This window comes from Rutidosis leptorrhynchoides, chromosome 8, assembly GCF_046630445.1.
Source record: "Rutidosis leptorrhynchoides isolate AG116_Rl617_1_P2 chromosome 8, CSIRO_AGI_Rlap_v1, whole genome shotgun sequence".
Taxonomy (NCBI): domain Eukaryota; kingdom Viridiplantae; phylum Streptophyta; class Magnoliopsida; order Asterales; family Asteraceae; genus Rutidosis; species Rutidosis leptorrhynchoides.
This window is the reverse complement of record NC_092340.1, coordinates 163,836,525-163,848,464: the sequence shown is the minus strand read 5'-3', so window position 1 is coordinate 163,848,464 and position 11,940 is coordinate 163,836,525. Positions and strand designations below refer to the sequence as shown.

At 31.2% G+C, this 11,940-nt stretch overlaps 1 protein-coding gene across 1 annotated transcript; it reads left to right on the top strand.

The window, feature by feature from the left end:
* Nucleotides 1-900: 900 nt before the first annotated feature.
* LOC139863919 (uncharacterized) lies at nucleotides 901-9,366 on the top strand. The gene is made up of 11 exons (XM_071852520.1): nucleotides 901-1,113; nucleotides 6,807-6,909; nucleotides 7,104-7,117; nucleotides 7,401-7,625; nucleotides 7,894-7,965; nucleotides 8,068-8,151; nucleotides 8,443-8,481; nucleotides 8,583-8,687; nucleotides 8,761-8,926; nucleotides 9,060-9,169; nucleotides 9,262-9,366. Exons 1-11 carry the CDS (start codon nucleotides 901-903, stop codon nucleotides 9,346-9,348), a joined length of 1,218 nt encoding a protein of 405 aa, XP_071708621.1. The 3' UTR covers nucleotides 9,349-9,366.
* Nucleotides 9,367-11,940: the final 2,574 nt, after the last annotated feature.

The window sequence follows — 11,940 nt, the reverse complement described above, 5'->3', positions numbered from 1 at the left end:
ACCTTGCGACATGCGAGGGTATTTTTGCAATAAATTTTTTTAGGGCGAGTCGGTATAGTTCGTTGGTAAAATGAGCAGTTTGATCAATAGTTTTTTTTTTTTTTTTTTTTTTTTTTTTTTTGCTTTTTATATATAAACAAAGTGTGTAATAAATAATACTTCTTGCGTCCAATATTGATAGTCCAGTATTTTATTTTGGGCTGTCCCGTATTAATAGTCCACTTCTATATATAGATAAGAAAAATAAGGTAAAGTTCTATTTTTCCCTTAATGTACGTGGATATGATTAAAAGAGAATGAAAAAAATAAGGGTAAAACTAGAAAGTAAATAGAAAAATACAGTACTTTTATAACGTTTTCTTAAACTGTGAGTTTTTTGTCTGTGACTATTAATATGGGACGGAGGAAGTAGTAGTTGAGTTATATGGTGCGTCAATGGACCCGTATATACACTTTTGAACTTTGATATTCTACGTACTAAATTAGCATACCGTTAATAGATCGAGTTATATATTGGTGATAACATATATTTTTTATTTGATAAATTCAAATATAAATAAATTACATTAGTAGAACTTGTAAAGAGAATATGACAAGTAAAACCAAACTACATCAGGTTGAAAACATAGAGACAACTCCTTGTTTTATAAATTAAAAAATAATTGTTAACAGATCACGGATGAAATGTACCCAACTCACCCACTTCCCTTTGCCCTTCACCTTTGTCTGAATCATATAGTACACATTACTATATTTCACATTCACAAATGCCCAATTAAGTTCACCTTCAAAATCAACCCTTAGCTTATTGCCTACTTCATCCATTAAACAACATTCCCTCATTAACAACATTTGATCTCCTATCTTTTGGTTAAGACTCAAGAGTGTGATCGAGCTACAATGTCGCTGTATATGGCCATTTTATTGATGGCATTAGGAGGTGTTTTGCTTCATGGTAACAGAGGATTAACAGTGGAGGGTGCGAATACTGTTAAAGTGCCCCAAGGTAACATTTCGAGGGTAGAAGATGCAGCTTATTTTCATATGTATTATGGAAGCACCTTTAAAGTTATCAAAAATGACCTTGATGGCAAGAGCTATCTTCTCATTCAGGTATCTATATCTATATTTTCATATATATTAGGAATTATATAATTATAATTAATAGAAAAGTTACACAAATCTGTATGCATAATGATATAATCATTCGGAACTTGAACCTGACCACATATGGGACGAAACTAGTAAAATGGAGGTAAACACTAAAACAATCATAATTTTTTAGTAATTTTTTTAGTGTGAAAATTGTTTTTTTTTTTAAATTGAGCAGAAGCGGATACCCCTTTGATTGCACTATGTTCTGTAGTTGGATATAATTAGTTTTACTTATGATATAATTATTAGTAATATACACATACATTAACATTGCCTTTTTTCGGTTTTATTAGCCTTCCTCATAAAAGAAACATTACCAAAATGATTGTAATATGTACGTGTACTTAGGTTGTTTTTTTTTTTTAATAGGATTCTTACATCACTACTTTTTAATAATACATCAATAAATATGCTTTGACTTGTGCTCTAAATACAGAGGTGTCTTCGAACATAGGCAAGATAGGCAACCGCATAGGGCTCAAAAATTTATAAGGGCCCAAAAATTTATAAGAGTCCAAAATTTTAAATATGTAAATATTTTTCTCAATATATTTAATTAAATCAAATAAAAATTGTCAATTAAAGTTAAAATACCTTATTTTTAAAAATTAAATACAATGTAAGTAAGTAAATAAATAGATAAATAGAAGTATTATATTTTTATGCGTAGTAAAAAAAAATTAACGTATATGTAGACTCATTTTTATTTTCGTCTATTACCTTTAAATTGTTGAGACGACCCTGTCAAAATACAATGCTATAAAGTAGCATTGTATTGAACAACCTAGTATATGGAGTAGTATTGTTAAAAATGATAGTATAAGGTTCATTTCATTTTAGTATGATGGGATGTATCATGTCATATTTTTTTGTGAGAAGGAAATAACTAAAAAGAACCTCTTCTATTGTAATTTATTCATTTGTTTATTATATTTATGTCTTAAATAAGTTAACATGCAGGATGGTCAGTGATATATATATACACTATCAAAAATTGATACATTCATCTAAATTATACATCACTTAACTAATTGAACTGGATTATTTGATACTCTACTAATTAATGTATTATTCGGACCACTACTAGAAAATCTGGAATTAGCTTCGGATTTGCGACGGCCTATAATTCCGTCCCTAATTAACGACGAATTTCCGAAGACTTTCCAACGAAGGCATAAAAAACACATTTGCGACGGTTTAGCCACGGATTAACTACGGCGACTCGTCCGTCGGTAATCTGTCCCTAAATATAAGTTTTGCGACAGATTACCGACAGATTAGCTACGTCCATAAATCCGTCCCTAATCCCCCGGTAATTAGGGACGGATTTAGGACGGATGTTTTTTATAATTGAAATTTTATCGAGTTTACGAGCACGAATGAACACTTATAAGTACCAAAATGTCTTATAATACACTTTTACTATCAAATATAACATATGTACATCAATATATTATACGTTTGTCGGATGTATACCTTTGGTATAGTATTTTTATATATAAGTTCCACAATCGTTGTTGATGAATATATGCATATTCGTACGTGTGTTTGCATTTATATGCTAATTAGTATTTTTAAAACATTTGTTAACTAATATAGATTTATTTAGAAATAAGTGTATATGCATTTTCGTCTCAATTGTTATTTAAAAAAATATATAAATATATCGCCGTCCCTAATTCGTCGGTAATTTGGGACGGATTTGGGACGTATGTTTTTTATAATTGAGATTTTATCGAGTTTACGAGCACGAATGAATACGTATAAGTACCAGAATGAATTAGAATGCACTATACTATCAAATACAACATATATTCATCAATATATTATATGTTTGTCGGATATATACCTTTGATCTAGTGTATTTATATATTAGTTTCATAATCATTGTTAGTAAATATATGCATATCCATACATGTGTTTGCATTCATACGCTACTTAGTATTTTTAAAATATTTATTAACCTATATTGATGCATTTAGGAATGAGTGTATATACGTTTTCGTCTAAATCGTAATTTAAAAAATATATAAATATATGGTTGTCCCTAATCCGTCGGTAATTAGCGACGGATTTGGGACGGATGTTTTTTAGAATTGAGATTTCATCCAGTTTGCAAACACGAACGAACACGTATAAGATTTTATTAGTTTACGAGCACGAACATCGTTATTTCTATAGTGGCACGGGTGCGTGAGTTTTTATGTTTTTTATTTTTTAGTATTTTTAGTTAGTGATATAGTTGTATGTAAGAGTGAGTTTTTATACATTTTTGTGTAAGTTGTATTTTAAAAATATAAAATTAAATGTCGGTCCCTAATTTGTCGGTAATTTTAAGAATTAGGGACGGATTAAGGATGGAAAATTATGTAATTTTCCGTTTTCTCAAATACATGAGCAATTGTACGTACGTTGAAGTGCTAATAAGTGTTTGTATACATATAATGCACTAATGGAACGATATATACACAAATACACGATATTCTTCAAATAATACTGGACAATTATTCTGAGAAGGAGGTACTACATCAATATTAATATATTTTATAATTTATTAAGTTATACTCCGTATCGATTATTAATAATATATATAAGACATTGTAACTTAGAAAAATTAGTTATTTTGTTGACGATTATCTATAAAAAGTTTTTATAATTAGTGATTTAGTACCCTGTTTTACAATATAATTTCACAATACGGAGTATTTTTTCAAAGGGAGTACACAGAGAAGTTACTCCGTATAAAATAAAAAATGAATTAATTTTTTTTTTTGCTCTTTGTTAATATGAGAAAGCACATGACACGGATCATCATATAAAATCATCTCCACCGTACAATTATAAAATCATCAACGACTGTTGTTCATCATAAAAAGTCCTCACCTAACCCATCTATTCTACCTCCAATTATTTAGTTCACATCCAAACAAACTCAAATCATTACTCCTCATAAATTAACAAGCATCAAACACAAGTTCAGTGAAAAACCAAAGCATGTGAAATCCTCTGACCTGGGTTGCGTGCCACCCAACCTTTTATTTTCTCCGGTAAATCTTATCCTCATTTTCCTTTTCCGGCGAAATCCATTTTTACAGGTGCTATCTTTTAAGTCACAACCCAATTTCTCTCTTATGTCCGTGCTTATCTCCCCGAACACTAAATTTCAAAAAAGTCAGTCCATGGTAAGAAAAGGAGGAGCAAAAGACACCGTAGATTGTAACGAGACAACATTCAAGGTATTACAAAACCCGCAATCAAAAGGTTAGCAAGAAGAGATGAAGTGAAACGTATAAGCGAACTGATATACGGCGATAAACGAGGTTTGCTTAAGATCTTCCTAGAGAAAGATTGTACACTTTATGATTTTAGTAGTTAGGGTTTAGATTGTCGAATTGTTTAGGATGTCATTTTTAAATTTCAGCTGAAGTTGTAATCGATTATAGTTAAACAATATAAATCTATGATTTGGTTTTTAAAAGTTAATTTTGTTTGATTTATCGTTATATAATTGTTGCAAAAATTATGGAGCTGATTTCGTAATTAAAATTTTAATTCATTAGGTTCATTACAGTACTTTCAGCTTTTCTGATTCTGGATCTGCATAATTATGTTAAAAAATCTTGATTATAATTAGGGACGGATATCGGATAGCAATTTCGGTCATTAAATAATACCGTCGCTAATCCGTCCCTAACGGGTCCGTTGCTAATCCGCCCCTAATGCGGTCCGTCGCTAATCCGTCCCTACGTGGTCCGTCACTAATCCGTCCCTACGGGGTCCGTTGCTAATCCGTCGCTAAGAGGTCCGTCGCTAATCCGTCCTTAAAGAAGGTCCGTCGTTAAACCGTTGCTAATTTCGATATCGTCGCTAAATCCGTCCCTAATTTTTCCCGAGGGCGATTTTAGGGTCGGCTTCAATCGGTCGGAAATCCGTCGCTAAACACGTTTAGAGATGGATTAGGGACAGATTTTGCCGTCGCTAGTGTCAGATTTTCTAGTAGTGGACCCCATGTGTTGCGCACTTCATATAGCCTAAAAGGTTTTTGTCGTGGTCATAAACTTATGCAAAAAGGTGAGAAACTTTTAGCGCTCTTAATGCAATGCATATATGAATTATAATACGCCCACTTAAATAATGTTTTGAGGTAAAGAGTCAATGTTTTATAGAATATAGTTATTAAAATATTAATGTACTCATATCAATGTACGTAAGAGTTTTAGAAAACTCATTAAATTGAATAATTATTAATGTACTCATAGTTTGGTTTAACAAAATTACACCTAATATTTCGCTCCAGAACAAAATATGGAATAAATTTAAGGGTATTTATATAGATTATTGGATTTTAGAGTTCACCCCACATTGTCGGATACTTCATCACGGGTTCCAGATCGACATCATATATCACCTATAAACATCGATAGAGTCACGGGTAATACTCAGGAGAATATTGTAAATTAATTCTCTATTGACATAAGAACTTTTATATATAACCTGTTAATGCTTTTTAGGAATTTTTTAGTACTCCCTCAGTCACTATATTATTGTTAAGTATACTATTTTAAGACGTTCCATTTTAATTGTCTACTTAGTATCTTAATCAATCAACAGAGATTATAGTGGAGAGAGAAAATATTTTTTGTCTGATAATAATTAAATAGGGACGGATGAAGTAACTCGCAACTATAAATTCAATATCATTATTTATTTTCACAAATAAAGCATATATAACATATATACAGAGTTTCAAGTAAGATGGTCACACAATCTTTAAGTTGACCGGTTCCTCTCATATTTGTGCTCTATGCCAAAGACTCGACAAAGTGACAATCTTCGCAAGTAGTTTGTATAAACCGATTAGTACTCCATATGTTCCAATTTAATAGTCCACAATTAAAAGGGCACATGTTTTAATAAATGACTTCGTGAGGCTGTACTTTTTATTAACTTTACTTTTTACTTACCATATTGTTTTACATGCATAAAGTAAAGGTATAAAACAATTTTTATCTCATTATTTCTATACATACTAAATGGCCTCCCTTATTTGGTCGTTTTTATCCAAATGAGGTTATCAAACGACATCACAAAAACAAAACAATTCCGACCCTCCAACTTTGACCAAAATACACTTTCACCCCTCTAAATAGGGGGTAATACGTAAAACTAATATTTTAATATAAAAACTTAAATAAACTCCACTCAAAATACGCGAAATGGACGTTTCTTAAAAAACGCTAAATCTTTCGGGCTATCTATCATACATATATATACACGTACAATAAACAACTCAAACTAACCACATCATACCGATGGTTCCGTTCTCTTTTTTAAGCGATTTTTCTGCCATAAAAAACATGCAGTACATTAGTTATACTATGTACTAATCACGTGTTTCAAATCATACCGGTAGCAACACGTTTTAAACTCTGTAAATACATAATGCTACGTTAAATATGAATTTGCAACCCCCACCGCATCGCGCGAGCCCTTTTTTTTTTCTTTCTAGTTCTTATATATTTATGTAAGTGGATTATTAATTTGGTACATAACATGCTATTTAATTGAGACGGATGGAGTAACATTGAGTTCAAGTTTAATTAATCAGACATTGTTGGATTAAAATGTTGCATTTTGAAATAATGGTGCAGAATAACTCAAAGATGGCAGCAAAGACCAAATATTGCACATTCAGGATCAAATCATTTGTCATTCCATTATCAAACTTCTCCTTGGATGTTACATACTTTCCAGGTTCATTAAATATTCTAATGCTTTTGAGTTTTTGTTTTATTAATTCATTAATTAAGTTAATATACACCAAGGGTGCTGTTAATTAGCAGCACCCAACCATATGTACTGCACATTCACAAACACTAACTGTTAATGTTGATCACTTCTAAGATATACTCTTCATTTATTGTTTTTTGTTCTTTTTATTTATGCAGTTTCTTTCTTCGAGGTGAGATTATACGTCTGTAAGTCTCGTCATTCTCTATTTCTCTATATACGAATAGTTAGTTATTGATACAATACATATAGAATGCTTTCAAACTTTATAATGATAATCATCGCTAGCTGAGGGAAACAAATTAGTGTCATTCTGTTGTATACAGCCCTATATATTGTGTAATAGGTGGTATATAAAAAGTTATTTAAGTAACATTCTGTCTTGAATTATATATAAGTGTTCTGTTTTGAGGTAGCGTGTAGTTTAACAATGAGATTACAAAAACCATCAACAGCTTCTGGGACTAATGCCGGCCTTAAAAGGAATGACATCAGAATCGGTAGCTTCTCCATGTCTCCTTAAATTGTACAATGAAGGACAAATTCAAATGCTCAACAACAGTGAACCACAACAATTTTCTCAGTTTACTTCACATTTCATTGGCTATAACACCAATCGACGAACTCAGTCGTGCAACTATGTTACTTTTGTCCCCATTGGCGAGCAATCCCCTCTCCAAGTACGACCTCCCCATTTGAACTAAGGGGTAATAGCATTGCGTTAGAAAGTTAATTTTTGAATATTGTGTTTTCAAGTCACATATAACCAGCTTATTACTATCGTTATCATAGTGTACTTTTTATTCATTTACTTTCAAAATGCACAGTTAAAGAAACACACAGTATTTTTACTTTCAAAACGCAATCCTGAACACCCTATAAATATTTTGCACCTTCGAAATGTTTGGAATTCTCATGACATGATGACGTGGTTTGTTGAATTGATAGAGGGCAGAGTGGATCAAGTACTTGGGAGTTTTTGCCAACTTGGAAGGGAGAGCAAATGCGATTTATGATGCTGTAAGTTCAGAATTTATAATCCACAAAATTTTTTTTTTATTTCCGGATTACTTGATTTAGATTGTTACATTTGATAATTGTTGCTGCTTTTTGGTTATGCAGGTGAAAAGAAATTACATGTGCTTGGTTAATTCTGCAGCAACCAAGAAGCTCAAACCAATAGTGGCGTGGATGGAGTTTACTGATGTACGTACCTCTAGAAATATCATATTCTAGCGCCAATAGACTTGCAACATATGTGTTGACATATGCTGTTAATTTGATTATGTAAAAATTTTAGGCCTTATGCTAGAACGTTACATATTACTATATTATTTTTCAATGTTTTAGAAACATTTTGGCTGCTTTAGCTATCATTATCTTAAATTGTTTGACGCACTTTAAATTTAAGACCAGGGGAATAATTTTGATAATAGATGAACCTTCAAATCAAAAAATTGAGCTTATATCCGCATTTACATCTTTTTGTTGGTGCAGGGTGCTTGGTCTTTCACAAATGAAGAATACAAGCTAAAGGTATGCTAATGTAATTAAGATAAAAATAAATTTCATTGTAGTAATAACACTGCTAGCTGAATAAACTAATGAAACATTAAATTTTTGTACCTGTACAACAGTATATTGTCGACGCAGGTGGTGAGAATTTGGATGAGTCCGTAAACAAAATAACATACAACATATCCTCTATCGAAGAATTGGAACAACTTCATGCTATCTTATGTGTAAGTTTAATTCGATTTCATACAAATTCATCTTGAAATTATACTCACATTGATTGTTTTTCTTTTAAATTAGACCGTAGATGTGGTGATTGATGCAACATTAACTTCGGACCCTATTGGCTACAACTCAAGCTTTTTTATGCAAAACCTCAATATAGAGGATCAATCATGTTTTTCATTTCTTCCAAATCAAGGCGTGTGGAGACACGATAAACGCGTGTCAACTGAATTGGCACCTGGTATGTTCTACTGAACCTTTTTAAGTGTTCTTTTGATTTAGAAATTCTGTATACAACTAATGTTAAATAAACATTATACCAACAACGCATTGCCTATTTAATGGATTAAAATATGCTTTGGTTTGTTTTCAAGATTGGTACGATGGAGCAGTGTCCCAACCACAACTAGTCCTTGCGGACCTAATAGAAGTTTTGTTTCCATCAGGAAACTATACAACTACTTACTTTAGAAACCTCCTAAAGGTACTTTGAATTCTTTATTTCGAACTGATATTATACGTGTTGTATTTAAAATTATAAACTTAGTAATGTTTATTTGTACATCCAAAATGCAGGATGAACCGACTACAAGCCTTGGTCCTGACAGCTGCAATCATGATACTTTAACAGCGATGGAGCCAACAATAGTACCATGCTCATAGAGTTTAGTTTTGATTAGTAAGTTTATTTTTTATGGGATCTGTTGCCTTATATTACCTTTTGTTTGTAAAATTAGTGGCAACTTGAACCACAGTAATTTGTTTCAACCCACAACGAATAAAGGCATTGATTGATACACCTGTCGATTTGTTTATCATTCATCGATTTTCGACTGACTGTGTAATATCTATTTTCATATATGTAGTACCTTCGTATGGATGATATAATCCTTATTTACTAATCAGTCTGTAGTTTTATTATTATTATTATTATAAATATATAAACCTCATTGGTTTGTAAATTTAGATCATGATTCACAAATTTACTTTCGGCTGTTAGTTACGAGTATATACTTTGTTTAAATAGTTTATTAATATTTGATTGAAACATTTAATATGAAACTCGTTTATCTTTTTTTATTATCTCGTTTGTTTTTTTGTTTATTAAGTCCTTTTGTCTGAATAAAAATATGACGTCTGGAAAAATTAAATGACGAATATTAATTATTGTTTGTTTTTTTGAATGAATAACCGTCTGAATAATTGAATTTACTAAATTAACCTTATATAATGGCAGTTAAAATAGTAGTTATTAAATATTGAGGATTTGAATGGAAATTAACATTTCTTTGAAAATCTAAATTAAGACGTGTATTATTTAATAAACTCTTAATATCTTTTCATATTAAGTTCTATTCTATTAAGTCGATTAAGTGAAATCAAACGGGGCCTAAATGCATAATACTGTGGTGTTAGTTGCAAACTTCACAAGAACAATGAGGAAACAAGTAAAACAACACATAAAGATGCACTTTGGCACCAGAAAACCCTCCTTTAAACACATTCTCCACATGCCTAAATCATAAAATTAATTAGTAACAAAGTTCTACAAGCATTATGAACTTCACTCAAAATATAATTGAATCTTTTTGCCTAAAAGTTCACAATATTTAATTAGTTACTTACATGAACCTCAATGTATCCAAACCCATGTCAAAAATGAACCAGAAAAGTCCTGTTTACAAAAGGTTAACTCTTATTGCTTGTGCCCTCCTCATCTTCATTTTCATCATCTTCAATCTCTTTACAAACGTTGAAATGTCCCGTTCATATTGATTATAAATGTTCTATATTAATTGATTTCGTTGCGAGGTTTTGACCTCTATATGAGACGTTTTTCAAAGACTGCATTCGTTTTTTAAAAAACAAACCATAACCTTTATTTTATCGACAAGGTTAAAAAGTCACCACCTAGATTATCCAGAAATGATAATCTAAAATATCACACTTACACACTACCAATACATATTGGTTTACAATATTAATATGTTACAACAAAGTAAATCTCGAATGCAGTTTTAAACAATATTATACAAGCATGCTGACACCAAATCTTGTCCATATTTTAGCATGCAACAGCGGAAGTTCTTAATAATCACCTGAGAATAAACATGCTTTAAACATCAACAAAAATGTTGGTGAGTTATAGGTTTAACCTATATATTTATCAAATCGTAATAATAGACCACAAGATTTCATATTTCAATATACATCCCATACATAGAGATAAAAATCATTCATATGGTGAACACCTGGTAACCGACATTAATAAGATGCATATAAGAGTATCTCCATCATTCCTGGACATCCATCGGACATAATATAAAATTCGAAGTACTAAAGCATCTGGTACTTTGGATGGGGTTTGTTAGGCCCAATAGATCTATCTTTAGGATTCGCGTCAATTAGGCGTGCACTAATTCTCAAAATTAGTGATGTTCCCTAATTCTTAGGCTACCAAGCAAAAAGGGGCATATTCGGCTTCGATCATTCAACCATAGAAAGTAGTTTCATGTACTTGTGTCTATTTTGTAAAACATTTATAAAGCTGCATGTATTCTCATCCCAAAAATATTAGATTTTAAAAGTGGGACTATAACTCGCTTTCACATATTTTTACTTCGTCGGGAAGTAAGACTTGGCCACTGGTCGATTCACGAACCTATAACAAATATGTACATATATATCAAAGTATGTTTAAAATATAATTACAACATTTTTAATACGTTTGCTGTTTTAAGTTTATTAAGTCAGTTGTCCTCGTTAGTAACCTACAACTAGTTGTCCACAGTTAGATGTACAAAAAATAAAGCAATATATATTATCTTGAATCAATCCACGACCTCGTGTATACAAGCCTCAGGCTTGATCACAACTCAAAGTATATATAATATTTTGAAATCAACCTCAACCCTGTATAGCTAACTCCAACATTACTGCATATAGAGTGTCTATTGTAACGACCCTACTTTTTTCGTTATCTTTTACAGTTAATTATTTAACGACCGTTAACTGTTATTCGTGCCACGTCATTTCTATGACCTATATTATTATTTTTGTAATAATATATTATTTATTATGTGTTATATGAATATTTGTATTCATATTTTAAGTTATACGTTTCTACGTGTCGCGAATTTCTATCCGGCGAATCTTTTCGGTTTTCAAACCAACAGTCAAGCTTTTGGGATTTTTAAGTCCTAATTATTTTAAATATGATATTTTAATGTCATATGTTTATATATAGTGTTTATA